Genomic DNA, 23,253 nt, shown 5'->3' with positions numbered 1-23,253 from the left:
ACCCCAGCTTCCTGTCACTGGAGTGACAACTGTTTTCTTCTCTCAGGTGAGATTTCCTTCCCTGAGTCTTTTAAAAAGTAAGATGGGATAATTGACTTGTCTGTTCTGGAATTCACCTGCATCGTGTGTCCTTGAGCAGCCATTATTCATATTGGAAGTTCCATGAAAGTTCCTCATCTCAACCAATAAGACACCAACAGGGAGACTCTAGATTCTATTACTAGACAAGACCATCAGTGGGGAGAGAAGTCGCAAACTGTCCCTCCTGGCACAGGGAGGAGGCCTGAGAATGGCACCTCAGAGCCCAGAACTAAGGTTCTTGGTGTGAGCTCACACGACTTTGCTCTTGGGCTCCTAAGTCCATGGCGGGTCCACTGCCATCAGGGGGACGTGCCTACCTGTGTGCACCAGAGTGCAGATGCGCTCGCTCTCCTCCCTGCCCCGCACACTGTTGAGGCTGATTTCATATTCAGTGGCTGGGTGCAGCCTGGAGATGGTGAATTCTGTCACTGTGTTGGGCACCACTGAGCTGTCCAGCCGTCCTACTAAGGAAGAGCAGAATCCACCATTAAAACCTTGCTGCTTCCTCATCAATGTGATCAGGGGTGCGGTCTACATGGGGCACTGGGTCATGAAGCACAGATGGATTTGGGACCCAGCACTGGATGTGAGGAGGGGGAAACGAGTGGTTTATGGGCTGGAAATGTTGAAGCTCAGAGAGGACTTGCATGCTTGTCCCATCCCTTCATTTTATGGGCTTCTTGGAACAAAGAGAAATGAGCTATTTATTGGGTGGTTTTCTAACAGCCCAGTTTTCTTTGAGTCAATTACATTGAATCAGTTTAGAGTGCGTAGCTGTAAAGAGTGGTCTGCGCAGCCCAGAGACAGGCTAGCCTGGAAAGCTGTCCTGCCCCCAACAGGAAGTGGGCACACCCCACCTCATCACCAGTGCCTTGTGCACCAACAAGGAATGCCAGGGTGCAGGCCAGGCTGGGCCAACTTCCCCTGACTCAAAATGTGGCTAGAGCAGCAGGACGAGGACCACATCACAGCTGCTCTGGCTTTGCTGAGTCTTCAGCTATTCTTGAGATTCTAGTCTTGGGCTTTACCCTCTCTGGGAAGTGCATGGTCCTGGCACTCAGCAGATTCTGTTAGGAGCTCTTTTATCTCATTGCAGAATCTAGATACTGGTGACCAGCTTCCTCTGCTGGTGAAGGGCCCGATGTCTGGGTGACTGTACTCACTCCTATTTTGAGAGGAGTTGGTAAGCACAGGGGTTTCTGGGCTGCTCCTCATGGACACATTCTCATTTTGAGGGAGCATGCCACAGGAGGGGGAAGAACACAGGCAGGGCTTAATGTCCATTGGGATACAATACTTTCCCCATAATAATTTCCACCCAGCTCCAACCCCATTAATCTTTGAGAAATCAAATTACTTGAATACCTTGGGTGGGTCGATATGACACTCGGTAGTAATCAAAAGATGCAACAGGAGGGCTCCAGGACACCATCACTGAGTCCTTGGTCACGTTGCTAATCGTGATGTCTTTGGGAGGGTCAATTCCTACAAAGTCCCAGGTGATGGTGGGAAAAAGACAAGACAACATGATGTGAAAAAGGAATTTCTGTTCCTAGTTTTATGTTGACCAAGAGCTGATGTGCCCCAGAGGTAGACAAAACACTGGGATATAATGGGGCAGCCTGGATACCATGGTCAGGCTGATGTTTCACCTGAAACCCATAAGATGTGGTCAAAATGGTGCTCATGGAGAAGGTTTAAACAACACCAAGCCAAGGTGGCAAGGTCCGCACCTGTGCAGCAAATACGATTCATCTAAAGGCCAACCAGAACTTTCTTTTAACTCCACATCATTTGTTTTGAATTTAGAATAACACAGTTATTTTCTCTGGGGTAAACTTCTCTTGGAAAAAACCTAACTTGCTCTTATCTGTTATTTTTTAGCAGCCACCTTAGGTTCTATTTGGAAAAACTTCCTATTGACTATAAAGTGATTTTGGAGCACAAGTCCAGAACAAATCCACTTTCCTAAATTGTATTTCATTTATGCTGGGTACTTTTATTTTTTTGACTGCTAAGAAATTGCAAGGTCAAATCAGCTGAGTGTTTAACCCACTCGTCCAGTTTGTGAGTTCTTGTCAGTAATGTAGGAAACTACCAGAACACACACCTTCTTACCCATGAACACCTCATATTTGGAATTGCATTTGGGAATGATGAGGTGGACACGATCCAGATGGTCTCAGTGTGCCTGTGTTCCCAAACAATGTGTGAGTCCACCTGAGTGTCAGGACAGCCCTGCATGATTTCATGTCCCTTCTGTGTGATTTTGAGGAAGCATCATCTGCACCAGTGGCCTTGTTGGGAAGTTGAGAGGTGGCTCTCCCAACCAGGAACAGATGTCTCTTCACTGTCGAGGTTCCTTGGGGGAGATTAGCTTTCTCCAGGGCTTTCTACTGGAGAGGTAGATCCTGTAGACCAATGCATTCAAGCCTTGACCTCCTCAGGACATTGTGTCTATCCTACCCTCCAAACAGGAGCTTCCTATCTTATAATCTAATGCAAGACTGGAAGAAGTAACAGGATGGCTCACTGACCTTCTTTAGCTGTAGAGGCCAACCCTGCCACCTTTTGAAATTTTATTGAATTTCACCCACTGCTGCCCAGTCTTTCAGCCTCACCTGTGGTGATGGAGCCCACGATGGGCTCTGAGGTCACTGTGCCATGGACAGCCACCAGGTTCACGATATACTCGGTGGCTGGCTGCAGACCCTTCAGGACAGCGTGTCTCTTGGTGGCATCCAAGGAGACCTCCATCATCTCTTCCTCTTCATCCCGGGGGCTGTAGTTCAAAATGAGTCTGTCTGCTGGGGGAGACGGGTCACTCCAGGTGATGTTGACACTGGAGGAGGTCACATGAGAAAAGTGCAAGTGGGAGATGGGGCGGAAGCCTGCAAAACACAGAAGGTGGATGGTTCTGAAACACACATGAGGTGGGCACCGTTGGGTCAGAAGAGCCACTTGACTGCAAGGATCTGCTCCTGTCCTTCCTCAGGGCTCCACTTCCCCACACTCCAGTGCTGTCCACCCTTCCTTTCCCAAACTGTACACTGAAGAGTTAGTTCAGATAAGAACCAGAAAACTCTTTGGTACTGGTCCAGGACTTGAACTCCATCCTGGAAGGGACTTAATGTGATCCATGGGTCCTCAGAGTGCCCACTGACTGAGTGTGGTCAGGGAAAGATGGAGAGGATCAGCTCTTTGTCCAGGCTCATAGGAAACAGACACCAATTTCCAGGCATGTGGCATCCCTGCCCCCCCCCTCCCCTTTACTCCTAACCATCCTCTCTTGACATACTTGTTTATTTTTCCTCCATGTCTTCTTTTTCAACCCATCTCTCTTTCTCTGAAGGCAATGGGGCTTTGGAAGGGTGGACAGCTTGGAGGACCTTCTTGCCACTAAGATGCACAGATCCCTGAACCTGGCTGGGACTTCTGCTGCCCTGGTACCTGTGAAGGCGTCCACAGTGGACTCCAAGCTCTGCTGCCGACCCCTCTCCGCGGTGATGGAAATGATGTACTCTGCCCCAGGCTCCAGATCTGTCAGTGTATACGAGGTTCTGTCCTTGGGCACAGTGACTTCAGAGGCAATCCCAGAGGATGGGGTAAAGGTAATTCGGTAGTGGTCAATGGGGCCACTGGCCTTGGTCCAGATGAGGGAGATGGAGGTCTCTGAGGAGGCTGTCACCATGAGGTCTCGGGGACTGTCCAGTTCTGTGGATCAACATAAGTGGCTTATTTTATACAGGTTCCTCAGGATGACCAGTCTTCCCTGGACTACCCTGTGTTTCCCAGCTATCAGCAGGCCTGCTGACCATGAGCCTTAGCTTGTCATTGCTGATACTTGTCTCACATTTTGTTAAGCAGTTTCTTTTTGAAAGATGGCCAGTGTCTTGGCAAAGAGATAGATAATCTGTAGAAAGGCAATATTAGCTCCAACGCCACTGGAATACATCCACCTCTGGGACAAAGCTGGCTGCTGTTTTTTAAGTTCTTCATATTAATTTTCACTCTGCCTTTCTCAGTAGGCCAACCCTGACGGCCTCTCAGCAGGCCAACAGGAGCCGCTGCCCAGTAGGGGTACCCATTCCTGGCAGTGGTAGCTTCCCTGGCTCTCCCATTTGTCCCTGAGTCACTTTGACTTGGCTAACAGGTGGCCAGATCTGAGCACTCCTGGAGAGCCTTGTCGTTGGGCTTCGGCAGTGAGGTTGTCTGTGCTACACTGAACCTCGGGAACAGGGATTGGTCCCAAATCCCCAGCCCAGTCCTGCCCGGGCTGTTTTGTATCTAAGCTCCTGGAGTAACTCTGAGATTTCTTCAGGATTTAGAAGCAAAACTTCTGGCTGCAGAGCAGCAAGGGTCTCTAGTGGATTTTTCTACTACCTTTGAATTTTATAGGTTATTTCCAAGTTAGACCTCTATGACAGTGACCTCTTGGAGGGATGGTTTTTTTTTGATGCAGACTGCAGATGCCCTGTTCTGCCTGCTGTGGGTGTTCTAGACAGAAATGGAGCTGCAGTGGCCCCTACCTACCTGGGGTTTTCCACCTTGGCTCTGCACTGCTTGGGGCAGCCCTTTAGGTCTGGAGGACCAAGCACAGGTCCATGATGGGGAGAGTGGGACTCTATCTTGCATGTCTGATGTTAGAATTGGACATCCAGTGGCTGTTGTCACTAGGTTGATAACTGTCACCAGGGCCCTGTTCTCGGGGGCCCGGAGATGCCTCCTCTCCATGGCTCTACAGGCTTGCAGGGCTGCCTAGCCTCCCTCAGCACCACCCTCCTACTCACCTGTCCTGGCATTCATGGTGGCCGGCACGCTTTGTTGGGAGTTCATGACGGCAGATATTCCAACTCCATACTCGGTGCCAGGTATCAGATCTGTCAGCAGAGGCACAAGCAAACATTAGTGTGCGTGTGTTGGGGGTAGGGTGTGGGAAGGTTGGAGCGAAGGAAGATGAGCTCAGGCTCCTGTTCAGATCTCACCTTTCGTCCTCCTTGAGTCTGCTCCTAATTTTACCTAGTAAATCTCATTTCACTGCTCAGGAAATCCGTCCCAGCCAACAGAATGAACCGGCCAGTGCAAAGCTTCCATCTTGCTGCTGGTCTTGGACAGGCAATGAGGCTGCTCTTGTCAGTGGCCTCCAGAGGTATGGTCATCTCTAGAAGGTCTCCTTCTGTACTTAGTTAGAGTCTCAAGTTGGCTAGAACTCGTGAAGGGGTTTCTTGCTTAAATCATAAACTGGGGGAGAGTAGGCTCCCCCCAACATCAGCAATGCAGCAATGCAGGCCCAAAGTGCTTAACACTATGGATCCCACTTTAGAGCCACTTCTGGTAACTCCTGGAGGTGACGGAAATGCCAGAACTGTCTGACCACAGGGTGTGTACCTCTCAGGGCATCCTTCTGGGCTTTGTTATTAAGGATTGTGGCCGAGTTCCCAGAATTCTCTGGGGTCTCTTCCTACCCTCTGGCACATTCATTTTCAGACCATCTTGTTTGACTGGTGTATTAGTTTTTTACTGAGTAATTACCACAACTTCACACATTTATGATCTCCTGGTCCAGGAGAGCTGAAGACCCACAGGGTTCAGCAGGGCTGCGCTCCTCCTGGGGGCTCGTGGGAGGAGCCACTTGTCTGCCTATCTCAGTTTCAAGAGGCTGTCTGCATTCCTTGGCTCACGGCCCCCTGATCCTTCATCAAGCCCAGCAGCTTAGCATTATCGCCTCTCTCCCTCTCTCTCTCTCTCTCTCTCTCTCTCTGATCTCAGTTTCCACTGTCACATCTGCTCTGACTCCAACCTCCCTGCATCCATCTGGTCAGTACAGGAAAACCTGCCCGTCTCAAGATCTTTAATTCACCACCTCCACAAAGCCCTTCTTGCCATGTAAGATGACATGTTCATAAGTGCTTGGGATTAGAACGTGGACATCTTGCGACCATTATTCCATCTATCACCACAGGGGTCAGACTCATTTCCATTTATCATGACTGTGATTGTACAAAAATGCAACAAATCAAATGATCACCCCTGGAATCTCCAAGGGTCATTCCGAGTCCTGCTAAGCTCTTTGTGGGACTTGTGTGGGCTCTCCAGAACCATGGATTATTATAATGCTATCCTGCACTTATATAACACAATTCATGCTTTTCAGAATTGAATGTGTCCTGGAGCCTCGCCACCTCCTTGAGAGGGAGGTGGGAGGGCTGTGCTTTCTCCATCTATATTAGTTTCCTGAGGCTCTTGTTATAAATTCCTGCAAACAGGTTACTTAAAACTACAGAAAGTTCTGGAAGTGTGAAGTCAAGGGTCAGCAGGGCCGTGCTCCCTCTGAAGGCTCTGTGGCCTCTCTCTGGCAATGCATTCTTTGGAGGACCTCTGAATACCGCACCCTCCGCCTCTGGGTCCCATGGCATTCTCTGTGTGTGCGTGTGTGTGTGTGTGTGTGTGTGTGTGTGTGACTTCTCCTCTGACAAGAACACCAATATCATGGGGTTTAGGGCCTGCACTAATCCAGTATGACTTCATGTTAACTAGATTACGTCTCCAGAGGCATGTTTCCAAATGAGGTCACATCTCCAGGTTCTGGTGGACATGCATTTTCAGAGAATGGTATTCAACTCAATATACCTTTTTTTTATAAAAAGAAATTGAGGCACAGAAGAAGTCTATGATAAGCTGGAAACCATGACTCCCAGACTTTTTGGCCTGAGAGTGCAGGGCTTTCAGGAGAATTGAGAAGCACTCCTCCACTCCCACCATCTTCTGCTGCCAGACTCACTGGATTCCCAGGGCAGCTGTGACCGCCCTGAGATTTCTGAGGTCAGTCCAATTTGATAGGGGATGCTTTGAGCAATCCTCCTTTAACAAATGGGCTTGGTTTAGTCAAGGGGAAGGCTGCATGGTAACCAGACCCCTCCAACAACAGCTTTGGTACAGGCTACACTCTACACACCTCCATGGTGCGTGTGGAAGAAACTACCTGGTGGTATTGGCCACGTTCCCTGGAAGGAATGGAAAGAATGCAGTCTGGAAGGCATTAGGATCAACTTCTGAACCAGCTAGACCACTTTCCTAACCCTTAGTTCTTTCTTTCTCTAATATGTCAGGTGTGTCTCTAAAGTGGAGGTCAAGTTGAATTCTGACACACTGTTTTTATATGGAGGTCTGCCACCTTCCACAGGGTACAGCTGAATTCTTGCCACCTTAAGGTCTCAACTTCTGTAGAATGGGAATAATACCAAGATCCATCTGTGTGAGGATTAAGCACCTGGCCCATAGTGACAGTAGCCAGTGTTATTATTACCTAGCAAAGAAAACTACTCCAGGATTTTGAGTCCTTTGGGGTAGGTGGTCTTGAGAGCTATATAAAGTACCCTAGGCAGGCACAGGGGGGTCCTTGGTACACCTGTAGTTGTTGGGTCGCTCAGGCTTAACCTGTTGACTCTGTCGGGAACCAGAGATTCAGAGCCAAGGGGTCAGTGTGGAGCTTGCCCTGGCTCAGGACGCACCTGTCTCTAGATGGAGCAGGGACTGCAACACCCCGGGTCCTTTCAAAGCCCACATTTACTTCTGTCAATAGGTTCAGTGAGTCCCAGGTACATCCTTGGTTGGAGAAATTAGATCACCTTTGGGACATAAACTACTCTTCTCAGGCAACTGATTGAGACCTTCAATTGCCTATAACGAAGTAGAAATTCTCCGCGGTAGATGAAGGGTGACAGATTGAGGGAGAAAGACAGAAATTATATGTTGCCAAACGGATCTAACATGCAACGTTTCCATCCGAGTTTCTTATTTATGAAGCTTAAATGAAATGTTCAATAATTCACAACCGAATCGTCTTCTCCCAGAAGATGGCAGAGCAGAACTGGAAGCACTCCCTCCCAGGTCTCCTGCCTCGGGAAGGGGGAATGGGACTCGCTTCTAGGTTTGTGCCTGTTGCCTGCCTCTGATTGTTCGCAGCTTTCTTCCTGCGCTATCACTGAATTGTTGCTCTTTGCCGGCAAGTAAGACGCAGTTCTGCTGGAAAAGACAATGTGTACGGGAGACAGACCCAGGACACCTCCATCAGCGCTCCCAGGACCCCTAGGGATTTCTTACTTTAAAGACCCCTTAGCTCTCCACCAACGCCTCCTTTACCTTTCCATCCATCTCCTGCAAGTGGCAGCACATAGATGGTCTGTTCTCTTTCTCAACCAAACCTCAGAAAATTTATCTCATGGGAAGCCACTGTGCTCCATCCCCTATAGGCTTTCCCGTGTTCCGGCTGGAGGTCGACATGTTCCCAACTCTCCCCACGCACCTTCCTGTGCTTCTCTGAACCCCTCGAGCATACAGGTCATCTGCTTGACAAATATTATTGAGGTCATCCTTTGTGGCAGGCACAAGGCTGTGGGCTGGGGATACCAGCAAGCTGAATGGTCACTGCCCTTGCCCTTCCGGGAATCAAAAGAATCTGAACTGAAAAAGCAAATTAATTATTTACTGAGCACCCATGAGAGGCCAAGCACTGAGCGACATGCAAAAGGTGATCTACGAGTATAACGAAGAAGAAAGGGAGGGAGGGAAGAAGGGGTGAAAAATGAAGAGGCTTTGGGTCTCTGATGGCAACAAACACGGCTGCAATTGCAACTTCTTGGAGATCACACACGTCACCTTATTTGATTCTCCTGTGGCTCTGCTGGGAGGACTCTGCTCATGAGAAAGGGGCTCTGAAAAGCCCATTCCTGATTAAGATCACCAAGCTGGTGTTGGGAAAAGCCAGGTTTAGAACCCAAGTCCCTTGTTCTTTCTGGTCCCTGTCCCTAAGAGTGCTATAGGTTGGCAGTGGGGACTAGACAAAGTGACTTGGAATTCGAGAGTGATGGGGTACCACACTGTGGGCTGCTAAGAGCCACTGCAGAGGGGGTATGGGATCAGTACAGGCTGGAGTCCAAGAATGGACTTGAGTTGGGCCGGAAAGCTAGGTGAAGGAAGGAAAAAGAGTTCTCTGGGGGTCAGAATGGGGCAGGGTCAGCAGTAATAGGTGAATTAGGGCTGAGAGCAGCGAGAGGAGCAAAGCTCACCTGCACGGCAAGGGCTATGGTGACATACAGGCAGAACAGCTCCCCTCCTGTTTAGGAAGCCTCCTCGCACACTTGCTGCTGCTAGTGGGGAAAACAGGGTGGTTCCGGGGCAAGGAGGGGTCACTGCTGTCTCTTGCTCAGCGAAAGCATGAGTGAGGTGCTTGTGGACCGCAGCCTTGGTTGGGCTCAGGTGAGCATGAAGAAATATGAACCCTTCCATCTCCCAAATCCCTGGGCCGAAGCTCAAGTCCCCTCTCTGGGGACAGGGATTGAGTTGGCCCTAGCACACTGGATTCCTGCCTACACAAGCGGGTCAAACTGAGAACCCTGTCCCAAAGGAGTTTGCAGTTGATTTATTAGTTTCAATAGCAATCATGTTTTCAGTGGTTATTGTTAGTTTTCATGTCTGTCTCTTTACTGTAATCTTAGGTCTTTAAGATAAAGGATCTCATTTTTTTTCAGCATGCAGTATAGTGGAAGAATATATATGAAGCAGAAGTAGCATAGTGCCCTTGGTGGTAGGGAGATTTCCAAGAGGGGATGTCTGCACTGGGTTTTGAAGGGTCTTGTGCCCAGTTGGCTGGGGAGGGCATTCTAGGCAGAGAGAACAGCATGTGCCAGAGTAGATCTATTAAAATTATTCATGGACCTAATATCAGACCCCACCACAGGCAAATTTCCCACTGGTGTAATTTGGAAAAACTAGAGATTTCAAAGATGGAGAGATACTTGAAGACAGGGGGTCTTCTGACGGCCCCTGAAACCTCACCAGGTAGGCCAGGCTCTACTTGTTGGTTAAATGGAGAGCTAAGCCCCCAAGGTTCTTGCATAAGAAGGTGTTTCTGCAGGTCTCCCCAGATGAGGCAGACTTTTGAGGATATCCCTTGCTCTTTGGGGTATAAATGATGTTCAAGTATCAAGAGGAGTTGTCCACTCCATCCTGATTCTAAACCCATACGTGCAAAGAAGAATAGCAATAACGCGCATTCTCAGAGGGAACTTTCTTGTTGCCAGTGAAATTAATGAGGATCATGGCTCATCAGCCCCATCCTGCAGGCACACCCCATTTCTATAAACAAGGGCTTTCTCTAAACAAGTGCTCCTTACTGAAGAAGCCAAAGCAGAAGCTGAGACATCCCTGGCTGATTTTTCTCCTGGGCCCCTTTCCCAAGGCTGTTAACACTAGAAGGGACAGGCTTCCCGTGTCCCAACTCCATGAGGAGGTGTGTGGACGCCTTCCTCTTCTGCTTGGGTCTCTGCAGCCCACTCCCACTGTCCTGCCCTCGAAGCCCCAGAAACGACCTTGTGTTTAGAGGGTGCCTCACCAAAGTGACCACTTGGGGTCACTGTGACCTCACCCAGAGGTGGCTGAACACATTCTGGCCCTGGTCTCAGGCCCAGCACCCTGACCCCTCTCAGGAGAGCCCACAGGGCACTGAGGGCCTGGTGCTGATGTGGTATTTGTGCGCCACCATGAGGAAGTGCAGACAGGGTGCAGTGGAGCCCGAGGGCCTGGCTGGCAAGGGGACGGGAGTTCCTTGAAGAAGATCCTCCCATGGACAAGCATGGTCTCCTGCCTCTGCACCTTGAGGACCTCACCATGTCACCACCACCCCACCAGGGCCTGAGTGAAAACATGGAGAGTGATACACCTACCGGGATGTGGGCCTGCACCCACATCCCCTGGCAACCAGAGGCCTGGAAGGTGGCAGAACACATCACCTGATAAAGACACGCTTGCACACACCAGCATGCACGTGTGCACAAGGCATGTGATTGCATGTGTGTGTGCATGGTACATGTGTGTGGGTGTGAGTGCAGGTAGGGTGTGAGTGCAGCTGTGCCTGTGCCTTTGTGATTTGTGTATTTGAGAATGTGTGTGTGAGTGGTTGTGTGAATGTGCGTGTGTCTGTGTACGTGTGAGTGAGTGTGTCACATGTGGCTGGCCCTAAGTCTTCTTTCCTTGCAGTCCTGTGTTGTACTGTGATGTCTAAAGGGACTGAGGCCCTGGGTTTCTGAGCCTGTTGGTGGCTTTTCCAATGAGCCGCTTGCTGGCTGGTCAGGTGGCTGTTGGCAAGGCCCTTGAGAGGGCTTACAGGCCAGTTCATATCTCCTTTGTTCCCTTGGTCCTGGGGACCCTCAAGGGTGGACTCTGTGCATGAGGGAGGTCTGGGGAGAGAGCACAGGTGGCCGAGGGCATACTCCTCTGCCTTCCAGGTAAACGTGATAGCCACACATGCCTCTCTGATGACCCAACAGAGGAGTCATGGCAGGTGCAGTAACCAGAGTAGTGTTGACAACTTGTACTAGTCCCAGGCAGAGAGGCTGCCTCCTGACCACCTTTCAGCCAGGGGCCCAGATCTCCCTTTCTTGGCTGGGTTTCTATCCCCTTCCTCTGTCCACTAGGAGTCTTCCGTGATGGCTGATTGTCTTTTGCTGCTACCCAGGCATCTGAGTGGTGTCCACAGTCCCCATGTCAAGTTCTAACCTGGAGGTGCCGTGAGGAACACTCAGGGACTCTTTGGGACTCCAGGTGTGGTACACCAAACCACCTAAGAGGCTGAGCCAAAAACGGACTCATCATTAAGACAAGAAGCCATCAGAGCCGGGGACTAAGGCATTGCATAGTGGGGAGAACAATGGTGTAGTCTTCTGCTCTGTTGGGAGTCTGTTGTTCAGAAACAAGTTCATACTCCAAAGGGAACTGCTCAGAGAATGATGGGGAAGATGTCTGGTGCTGCGCCCAGCTGGGCTCCGTGTGGCAAAGGGCAAGGTCTGCGAAGGGGGATTGGGTGGGCTGTGCTGCTGCAGCCCTTGGAATGACTCAGAGCCCACAGAGTTGGGGAAGGCCCGGATCCCACAGCAAAGGGCCAATGTGGGCCTCAGAGACAAGGCCTCTGCAATCCAAGGGCCATTGGTGGTATTTTGTGGGAATAAAGGGGGCTGTGTGTGTGCCCAGAGGTGACCAGGCTGTCATGGGTCCCCGGCTGAGCTCTGTGGAGGAGAAGAACAGTACAAACTTCCCAATGGCCTCTGACGCTCAGTGTTAGCAGCTCTTCCCTGAACTCCCTACACACTTGACCTCATGGAAGATTCATGGTGACCCTGGGAGGTGAGTGGTGGCAGCCCTGCTTTACAGAGGGAGAAACACAGGCTGAGAGGTCTTGCTGGTGGCTCAAATCACCCGCAGGAAGGGGTGAGCTTGGATTTAAGTCCAAAGGCTGGGCTCCAAATGTGTCACCGGGCCCAGGGTCTCCGGAGACCTTGGAGGCTGCAAAGATTTCCTCTTTAGGGTACAAGCAGGGCTGGAGGGAGAAAGCTCTGTCACTTGGAGCTCAGATCACACTGTTCCCTCCCCTCTTTCTTCTCGGGGCCCTTCCTTTTCTTCCTTCGGATACTGCTGCAAGAGAGCAAGTGATCTTCATAGCTGGAGTCTCAACCAGTAGCATGTCCTTGACTTGGTTTCCTTACATACCTCTAATCCTTCCTTAAATCACATGAAAACATTTGCCTTCATAAATCTCCTCAGCTTGTGAGCTCCCTGAGACAATCGTGTGACATTGTGTGTGTGTGTGTGTGTGTGTGTGTGATTTTTTCACCAGCCCTACTGTAGCACAACGTACTAACCTATCTAAACCCACTACTCAGTAATAATTTCACCATCCCTTGTAGCCTGTGGAATTTCAATCTGGACTGTCCCTTACATTTGGCTTCATTTGTGGGAAGCAGCAGCGGTGGGAGGAGAACCTCCGGACCAGGACTCAGGAACCGAGTCCACTCACAGACCAGTCCAATCACAGCTGCGGACTTGCTAGCTCTGTGAACCTGGCAAGTGTCCAGATTCCCAGGGCCTCCGTTTCCTCATCTAGAAAGTGGGGTTGCTAACAGGACTATCTCATGAGGTTTCTGTCAAGATGAAAAGAAGCTCTAACTGAGGCAAGGGGGTCTGGGATTTCAGCTCAGGAGGAAAGCAGCTTTGATTGTGCCGCCCTGGTTTGCGGTCCACTCTTTGCTGGGTAACTTTTGACTAGGAAGATGGCAGACGCTTCTGCAGGAAGCCAAGACCAGTCAAACAGACTGTCTGGGAGCCCTCGGGCAGCCTGGGCCAGGACCGCTCAGCATTGCCTTCATCAGGACCCAGGCCCTGCGTTTGCAGTCGCCCTCCCTGGGCAAGGTCTGGCAGCAGGCTCTCTTGGATGGGTGTGCTGAAGGGCCCAACAGGAGTCAGCACTGTTCTGCAGCCAGGTGTGGTGGGCAGTGGGCACTGCCTTAGTCCACACCACCACTTCTCTGTTTAACCCCAGCAATGGCCTGCTGACCAGCCTCTGCCCTTGACCTTCTCTGCATACCACAGCAATCACATCACCTCATTTAAAACTCCCTCAGTGGCTCCTCATTGCCCTCTAGAATAAACCCCCAGGTTTTTACAGGGAACACAAGGACGACCAGGCTCTCACCCTGTCACTGGCCTCTCACACTCTATGTCCCAATCAGAGTGGACTTTTGCATCTTCATTCACTCATCCCTTCAAGAAACACTGCTCTAGGACCTAGAATATTCTAGATACCGTAATGGACTGTGGGGATTCAGTGATGAGAAAAGAAAAAACATGGTCCAGCTTCCCTAGAGCGCCAGGTCTAGGGAGAAGCTCAACTGTCAAAGAGTCATGCCCACAGGTCAGAGGCATCTTGAGCCGTGCTGAGAGCGAGCGGACAGCATGATCTGGCCTCCCTTGGGAACTACACAGGCTTCTTGCAAAGTGGCATGTGAACGGGGGGCAGAGCACCACAGCAGGAAGGACAGCACGTCTGAGGGACTCCCAGACCCATGGGCCAGGAGCAGAGAGGGCACCAGGGGATGGGGAGGGGTGGGACTTGAGAAGGCAGGGGACTGGGCAGGCCAGCCATGCTTAGGGTTTTAGTTTGCCCTGAGAGCAATGGGCAGCCCCTAGAATGTATGCACAATGAGGTGGCATCACCAAGAAAGTATTTTGAAAACATCCCCCCGTTTTGATGGATTGGATGGGCCTGAAGAGGAGGTCCCTGCTGAGGTTCAGGAAAGGGATGAGAGTAGCTCAATGGGTTGGCTTTTGGGACAGTGGCCTGAGAGAGAGCTGTGAAGGTGTAGACTGAGCAACCATTGTGCTCCCAAGAGACAGCACTTACCTGTGAGGGTAGCTCTGGTGGTTGGACCAATGCCTTTAGGGACCAGCACCTCATGGTATTGCTCCCCGGCCAAGGTGCTGTACACAACCTTGTATTCCTGAACTTCTGCCTCGCTGTTATCCCACTCAAGGTCAAGGCTGGTTGCTGTGCGGGAGCCGACTCGTAAATTCTTGGGGGCATCAATCTCTACAAACAGACAGACATCACCAACATCACACCCGATAATGTGCATTTGTGGTGCATCTTGAATTTTAAAAATCTTTGTGGCGAGACCCCACACTTCCTGACCCTCTGCCTTACATTTGAGTGAGCTCTGTTTCTGCCCCTGGCTTTTTGGTCTGTCCCAGCAAATTCCTTGGTCTGGTTGGAGGGTTTTACTTGGAAATTAGACATCGATACACTTTGTGATACCCCATGACCATCCAAGGGTTCCAGAAACTTGGAAATGAGCCAACTAATATCACAGGCTCCAAAACAAAGCAAAGGGAACCCAAGTAGGAGAAATCCGGGATAATCCTCAAGTGATTAAAATGGAAGAGAACAAAATTAGGTTTGAACATCAAGCAAAGAGAGGAGGGTTGATTTCAAGCTGCCCTTCTGGAGTTTACTAGTATAGAAATAGCTGAAAGGTTTACAGATTGGAAAATTAAAACACAGACAGGGGAAGTGAGGTTCTAGAAAGAATGTGGGCTTTGGGGTCAAGCTTCAGTTTGATTTCCAGCTCTGACACCTGCAGGAATGGGTCGTGGACAAGTCTTCCAGTCTCACTGGGACTTGATGGCCCCTTCTGTAAAAGGAGCAAATGATGCCATATTCCAGTTGCCATATGGTTAGACAATACATGTCAAGTTGGTTGTCTGGCCTCTGGTGGGAAAATAAGTGTCCAGACCCTGGGCTGGCTTCCTGTTGCCTCTGAAATGCTTCCTGAGTTCCAACAGTATTGCACCCCAATGCTCGCTCTTGGGGTTCCACAAATTCCAGTGCAATGAAGGGACTATCAGCTTCGGCATCTCTCCCACAACCCCAAGGAGCTGCTTCTCTCCCTGAGAACCGACGGCCTCGTCAGACTCATTTGGGAAGGAACAACATAAACCTCTAGGTGTGACCCTGAAAAACTGAGACTCAAGTTTAACTTGGAGCAGACCAGTCCTTTGTTCCAAGCAAACCTCCCCTGGGCTGCTGTAGTCTGCGAAAGCAAGGCAAGTATCCTGGATCCTTCTTGCAATGACGAGAATGCTGCGAATCCACCCAAAAGCAGAGGCTTGGGAGTGAGAAGTATTCTGTTTAGTGATGTAAATTGGGCGAATCTTTTAGCAGATTTATGTCTCTGCAGCTTGTTTACTGAGAACTGTTTTTTCACTCAAAGTACTTTAGCAAGGGGAGCTGTGCATCCCTGATGTGTTGTGTGTGCTATTTCTCTAGCAGTTGGGTGGAGGAGCCCGTGGGGGGATGTGCCTGACATCATGGCCCTGAGTGTCATGGGCGGGGTGTGGCACCTGACCTGGACTGGGGCAAGAACAGCTGGGTTAGGGTAAAGGTGGACACCTGCACCTAGTGGACACCTCTTACCTTGGAAACATCCCCTTTTTATAAGGACACAGAGAGGACTCACTGCCAAGGGTTCTGGGAGGTTTCTTCTTAGGGCCTTTGCGCTGTGGATGGGGGAAGAGTTTTCTTTGAAGGCAGTAGGTACTTCCAGTGCCAATAACCCTGAAAAAGGTCATTCCTGGAACAAGAGCTTGGGCAGAGGGGAACTTACTTGCAGTCTCAGGGTCTGGAGGCCTGGCTAGGAGGGGCGGCTGAGAGGCATCCCTCTATTTGGGAACAGAGCTGGTCTCTACTGCATCAGCAGGCCTGGGGTGAGAGGCAGAGGTAGATGGCTAATGGGGGCCGTGGAGGGACTTATGGCTGTGAACTCTAAAGCACAGGCTAGATCCCATGATTCTGTTCTGAAGCCTTCCCTGTTGCTCCAATCATGAGCTCCCGAACCTCCCTGCAGGCCCGCTGGCCTGGCCTGCCTGCTCTCATGCATCACCCTGTCCTGCTTCTACCCTACCCCTGGGGCTCCGGCTGTCTGCCTTCTTTCTACTGTTGAAACACATCAAGCTAATTCCTACCTCGGGCCTGTGCACTGGCTGCTGCATCTGCCTGGAATGAGCTCCAGATCCCTGAATGACTTAGTCATTGAGATCTTAGTTACAATGACACGTTCTCAGAAAGCCTTTCCAAACTGCTGGATCCAGAGGATCCCCTCCACATCATCCATTTCACTTCTCATCACAGAGCTCACCATCACAACGATCTTGTACATTTCTTTCCTTTTCACTGGCAAGTTTCCCCCAGGAGAATGCCATGCATGTGGTCCAGGTCTTGTCTTGTTTGTTCTACACCCTTAGGTCCAGCAGATGCTCAATAAATACACACCAAGCCACTGAATGAACACCATCAGCTTTGTTTTTTTTTTTTTTTTTTTTTTTTGCTAACTCAAAGCCTCTGCAAAAGTCTTGTCAGCTGTTCAGCCGTGGGGCTTGGGATGCTTGGGGTGAGGTGGTGCAGGGAGAAGAGCAGCTTTGGCTGAGGACAGCTGGTGTTGCAGGGGCAGGAAGCCCCCATGTCCTCTGCCATGCACAGCCAGAATCTTGGCTGGGAAGGTAAGTACTGTCCTGGTTGAACTTGGGAAAGAATTTCTATGAGAATCCCAGAGTGGAATCACTGAAAAGCAGATGGGGCTTGAACCTTCCTGGTGTTCCCATTAGTTTCCCAGACATGGTACCCCAAGTTGGGTATTTTAATAGAAAATTATTGTCTAAAAGTCTAGAACCCAGGTGTTGGCAGAGTCGCTTCCTTCGGAGGGCCATGGGAGAGCGTGGCGGCCTCTCTTGGCTTCTGATGAGTGGCCGCCATCTTTTGGTGCTTCTATCTCTGCTCCCATCTTCAGGTGGCATTTTCTTTGTGGGCAAGTCTGTGTCTGCAGAAGTTCCTCTTTCCATAAGGACATTGTCGTATTGGGTTAAGGCCACCTTAATGACCTTATCTTAATTTGCCTAGAACCTATTTCCAAATAAGGTCACATTCATATGCACTAGGGCTTCGACACCTTTTCAGGAGACGTAGTTGAACCCATATCAGCATTAAAGAGAATTCCAGAAGCATTTAGGTCACGTGCACCGGTGGCTGAACTCTGTGGCTTCAGGCTTATGCTCAAAGATGCCCCCTACAGCAACAGTCCAGGGATGGTGGCGCCCCCTTGAGGGCAGTGGAAGGCCAGGCTGCTGAGGGTGGGGATTCAAGAGACTGGGCTCCAGATTTCCTGGGATGGGGCTGGCTTCTCCCTTGCCACTGGCTTGGGATGCGGCCATCCAGAGCCTTTTCATTTTTCAGAGCAGCGCTAAGACCCAGGCAAATATCCCACTCACCATGCAGGAAGCAAATCTCTGTTTTAATTGCCTGTGCAATTAGTGCGCTCCTAGTGTCGAAGCCATCACCTGGAAAAGCACTTTGGTTAATCTGAATTTAAGCGGAGTTCTGGAATGACTAAGGGCCTTGCTGCGAGGGCCCGGGTACCCTCCTATCATTCAGCTGGCACATGCCAACCCCGAATTTGAGAGTCTGTCTGCGAAGCTATTTGTGGCTTCTGGCCTCTTCTCCCCTCCCCCACTCCTAAAGCAGAGGGGAGTGGGTTGGATGGACAGGCTGAGGCTGCACAGAGAAGGCAGCCACCTCATGGCTGCCAGTCACCAGGCACCGGAAATGGGAGAATGGAGCAGAGGCCGGCAGCAGGGAGCTGAACCCTGGGGGGCCCATGGAGGCGGGATGTAATTGTCTTGATTGGAATTTTCCTGGGCCACCCGCCAATCCTGCTTCCATCTTGTTGACCTGAACATCAAGAATTTGCTTTTCACCAGGCTGCTTGACAGCCCTCTTCTCCTGTTTTGCCTCTGCAACCTCCTTATCAGAGCAGAGCACAAAGAAACCACTTTCCAAACACAAACTCTCCTGAAATTAACAAAAGAATGCAGCACTGCCCAGGGCAGACACCACCATCCTGAGCAGGTGCTGTGGTGTGTGCGTGGTGGGGGTTGACCTTGAATTCTCAAACTGAGAGGGGATATCACAGGTCATCTTTCTTCACACTCTGCCAGGAATATTTTAGTTAAATGAGGGAGAAGAAGGGGAAGAGAAATGGGCAGAATTCGGCTCCTCTTTTCCAGGGAGAATACTCAGTCTCTGGGGATGTGTTCAGAAAAAATTACCACTGGCCACCCCCTGGGTGAGGGAGTGGAGTCTGGGTAAAGGTTAGACAGACATCCTGGAAGTTCTCTGGCAGAATAAAATCCTGCCTTCTGCAGCTCGCCAGTGTCTACATTTGATTCTTTTTAAGAAGCAAACCCTTCTGCGTGCAAAGAGCCCCATTGAAAGACTCCTGCTTCTCTGTCACTGGGGAAGGTGGCCTTAATGGCCAGCTCTGCAGCAGAGCCTGGACTGTCCAGCGCTTCCCTCTCTTGTGGGATGGGCTGCCCCATGGGCCAGGTCTCTTCCCATTCCTCGTTGCTCTAAGTCCTAACCCAAGTAGCCCCCAGGTCTGCCACATGGACAGACTAGCCCAGGTCTACAGTGCTGGTCAGCTTGCAAATCTAGCTGGCAGTCATACTTGGCTGCACGCTCCAACCTAGGGAACGTTTTGTGTCTATCTCTCTTATTCTTTACCTCATTTATCAATGGCTTAAACCCAGGTGGAGCAGGAAGTGCTAGCTATTGAGCCTCCTTGAAGCCCCTGGGCTTGCTCCACCCCGGCACAGGATCTCAGGCCACAACCCAAGGCAAGATGCTTGAAATAGTGATTCTTCTACTGTCAGATGATGCTGGTTCTTGGATCCTACAGATGATATCAGTTTCCTTGAATCCCTGGGACCCCTTAGAGTTAGCAGAGAACCTTGACATGTTCCCCAAGGCAGAGAGGCCAATGTCCATCCTGATTAACTAGGCTCAGTGACTAAGCTGATCACAGAGCCTTGCTGACTGAGCCAGGGTGCCAGGAAGCTGGTCTCTTGGGTGGTGCCTATCTTTCTTGCCCACAGTTGGCCAGACTAATGGGCACTGAGAGTCGGAGCGAGTCACCTGAGCTCTGGCCCTTCCCGAGTGCTGGTGAAGCTCTCTGACGCTAACAGCCTTGGGAAGGGGGCCAAGGTCACCATGGCGGTTGGGAGGCACTATGTGGGCTTCCAACTTCCTGTCCCTGGAATCAGGGCTTGGGTGGCCCATGCTGGTGCTTACACCGGACGAGTCACAGCCCTGCATTCGGCCTGTGGTGGGTCGGGTTGGGCTTTGAACAACGCCAAGGTGCTCCACCGTGGCCATGCGGCCATTACAGATTTAGAGAATGACTACAACAATATCCACAAATGGCCATGAAGCGTCCCGAGCAAGACGCACCTTTCCCAAACAGTCCCCAAGTTGTCATTTGGGCTAGCACTATGGATGCCCCAATGTCTTCAAGATAAATGTGTCATTTTACAAATGTCATTTTGCCAACCTCAGGGACTCATCGGAGGACAGGACTCAGTCGCTCGTCTGGCTGGCAGAACGAGGATCAGAACCTGTTCTGCTACTCTGGTGCCTGCTTTTCCTTTGTGCTGCGATGCCCCAGACCACTCCCCTCCTTCTGGCAGTGACCACTCCTTTCCTGCTCCTCTTGTGAGGACTCCACCAGCTGGCTCCCCCCTCCCCCTGTGCTCCTCTTCCCAGGGCAGCCTTACCTGTTGTGAATTCGGTGGTGGTGGACGCGCTCTCGTTGGCCCCTCGGACCGCACTGACTGACACCGTGTAGCGGGCGCCGGGCCGCAGCGCTTGCACCGAATACTGGCTGAGGGGAGGCTGCAGCCGGAAGGTGGTCTTCCCGCCTTCCCCGCCCACCAAGCCATATTTCAAGAGAATGAAATCAACTTTAGCTCGAGGTGGGGTCCACTCTACAAAGGCCACAGTGTCAGAGACATCTCGAACCAGGATCTGCGTGGGCCCATCAATGACTGAATGAGAAGGATCAAACAGAACAAAACGTCACCAGTCTGGCATAAGCCTTTGGCATCTGCCCCCTCCTTCTGGTGTGAGCTTGCTCAAAGAGGGCATGGTGTGAGCATCCCATTTTACAGACAGGGAAAGTGAGGAACACACTTTGGCAGTAGGACTCAGTTCTCCTGATGCTGGGTCCCGTTCTCCCTTTACCATGCTGCAGCTTCTGGGGCTGGCATGTCCTAGTCTGGGAATGGGAGGGCACTTCCTGGTCTGAGAGACTCAGAACAATTTCTTTCTGCAGGAAATGGGACCAGGACTTGAGGACCAAGCTTCCGGTGCCCAGCTCCCACCTTCAGGGAGCCCCCAGGAAAGGTCTATGAAGTGACCACCCTGTCTAAACATCCGAGACTTAGACCTCAGAGGTCACTGCGAGTGTTCCAAAGCTGTCCCTGCCCAGCTGTACTCATACCCAGACAACCCAGTGGCTGAGACCGTACCCAACCCAGCAGATTTGTGCCTTTGTGCCCAGGAAACATGCCCTCTGGGAAGACACAGTACTCTGGGCCATTTTTGTTTTCTCCTCCAGGGCTTGGATATTTCTGAGAAGGAAGGACACTGCAGTTACACCTAGGTCCTCAAGGTTTCCAGCGAATGTCCCTCAGGAGCCCTGGCCTCTGGCACCATGTAGCTGAGGGGAAGGCTGGGAAAACTGGCTGGTCTCCTACAGGGCGCAGCATCTACAGCTCTAGCACCCGCTGGGTGCTGTTCATATTGAATTGTGCTGGGAGAGGGCCGGGGAATGTAGAAGGGGAATAGGAAGAGGGAGAACCTGGGAGAATAGAAGATTACTTCTCAACTCCTCATGGGATGTCTGCTAACAGCTCTTTCCTAAGCATTACTCACTACCTGCAAAAGAGGAGGCCCAGACTCGAGATTTGCATTTGCTGTGTGACCTCATTGCTCTGGTTTGATCTGATCAATGTTGATATTCCCCAAGTATTTGGAATTGGCACCAAATTGACTCTGGTTCTCCAAGCAGCCTGTGTTGGACCCTGAGCTGGTGTGGCCATTGTCTATCATATTCATACAGAAATAGAAACATCTGATGGCATGGGGCAGGGAGGAGGAGAGGAGAGGACTGAAGAGGGGACAACAGGGGAGGGGGGATGAGGGACCATGAGGAACTTCTAGAAAGCCCTAGAGTAACTTCCTCCCATTCCATTTTGTCATTTGAGTCTTTCATTAGACCCTGATATGCTTTTGACCCTGGGTTTCTATGAAACACTCTATGTCCTTCCAGAAACTTCTCTTTAGCTTCAGGTAATTCAGGTACATTTTCCTTGCTGGTTAGCTGAGTGTCTTGACTGAGCCTTGTTTTTTAATCAGCCCACACTGGTCCACCTTCTGCTCTGACTCCAGATATGAGGTCTCTCTCTCAGCTGTCACTGAGTCCCTTGACTTTTCAAACTTGGGCTGTCCCATAGGCACCACGCCCTCTTTCTGGATCTAGCCCATTGCTGTTTTTTATTAAGCAACTTTAAGATTTTGGGTCTAGCATCTAGCACCAGCCAAAATGAAAATCACCAGACCACTTTGGTGCCAACTGTTTGGGAGATCAAATGAAGTCCTGTCTTTTATATTTAAGGTAGTCACATGACTGAACAGAAAATATCCAGACTGCTTCTTTTCAGCATGCTGCACTTGGTGGTTTTAAGTAATCTGGGCCTTTTTAACTTCATTTAATTTAATTAAAAGATGGAGGAATGGCCTCCTTACTGTGGTATGAGCATAATGGAAAGAGACGCTTAGTCAACGAGTTTTGAGTAGATGAAATGAATGGGTGAGCCTCTTCACCATGAGAAAGGGGGAAACATTTCAGGGAGCTGGAGCTTCTAGAAGAAAATAAAAGGTATCAGGGAAACTCAAATGACCACATAAGGCTTTTGTCCTTCAACTCTTGGATACAAAAAAAATCCCTGACCATAATGGAGTGACCATATTAGACTGTGATCATGTAGCACAGGGGGCTCTAGCTGCAGGAGGTCTCATATTTGCATGCACTAAATGGCCTGTCCTGAAGAAGCCAGGCTGAGTGCAGACGAGGACTCAGAGCTCCACAGGAAGGGGCTGGTGTAGGTCAGACCTTAACAGAAGGAAATAATTAAACAATCGCTTCCTAAAAACAGCAGACGGGATTGCGAGCTGGCCATCTTTTCTGTTGTCACTCTTGGATTCTGCCCTTTGGTTGGTCAGTTGGTAGTAATGTCGCATTCCAATCAAGGAAGGATCATCTTGCTTTCAATTTAGTCCCAATTTCTAAACAAACACAAGTTCTACTCAAAACGTGAACTGGAATACATGTTTCTCATTTTTCATTTTTTTCCCCCCATGGCTCTGTACATGATGTCAACATATTAACACTAGGACTTTTCTTCTTGATTGAAAAAGATCTGCCTGGATTTACTATGGATTTCTAGATCCACATTTTAAGTTTAATCTTAAGGGACTTCCGGACCAAGAAATACTGCAAAAATGTGGTTTGAATATAAGACTAAGGCAGGATTGGACCCCCTTCTTTAAGTACTTTCAATGCTTTAGAAGACTAATATTCAATTGTAATGTTCTCTCTCCTCTGTGAACCATCTTTTGTCTTCTACAAATGTTTTTTTTTTTAAAAAAAACATGAAATCACAAGAATGGCTTGGGGACCAAGATACAATCCTTATCAGAAGTGAAGAATCTGCACTTGTCATCTAATGTCAAGGCTTCAGGTTGCAGCATTAACCCTGGGGAACTGAGCGGTGCCCTTAGCCTTCCGGATATTTCTGCAGAGCACTTTTGGATTTTAGGCTATGGGGTTTCATATTTGGACTAAAACAGTAGTTTGAAAGCCTTTTTTTTTTTTTTGAGTGAAACTTTTTTTTTTA

The 23,253-nt window shown here is 50.1% G+C and overlaps 1 protein-coding gene across 3 annotated transcripts in view; it reads right to left on the bottom strand.

The window, feature by feature from the left end:
• Positions 1–23,253, bottom strand: part of Tnr (tenascin R) — a 422,792-nt gene that overhangs the window by 34,740 nt on the left and 364,799 nt on the right. For 2 of the 3 annotated variants that reach the window (XM_046430279.2, XM_046430280.2), the window contains 7 exons: positions 20,071–20,340; positions 14,315–14,500; positions 4,872–4,961; positions 3,532–3,795; positions 2,703–2,972; positions 1,447–1,566; positions 399–545 (listed from right to left, as the gene is read on the bottom strand). In XM_046430279.2, the coding sequence (XP_046286235.1) occupies positions 399–545; positions 1,447–1,566; positions 2,703–2,972; positions 3,532–3,795; positions 4,872–4,961; positions 14,315–14,500; positions 20,071–20,340 (1,347 nt within the window). The remainder of the gene's footprint in view (positions 1–398; positions 546–1,446; positions 1,567–2,702; positions 2,973–3,531; positions 3,796–4,871; positions 4,962–14,314; positions 14,501–20,070; positions 20,341–23,253) is intronic. The other variant, XM_058574395.1, reaches the window with a different exon arrangement.

The sequence above is a fragment of the Marmota monax genome, unplaced genomic scaffold, assembly GCF_021218885.2.
Source record: "Marmota monax isolate L192 unplaced genomic scaffold, Marmota_monax_Labrador192_F-V1.1 WCK01_AAM20220418_F8-fsc00055, whole genome shotgun sequence".
NCBI lineage: Eukaryota > Metazoa > Chordata > Mammalia > Rodentia > Sciuridae > Marmota > Marmota monax.
This window is presented reverse-complemented; position numbering and strand designations above follow the sequence as displayed.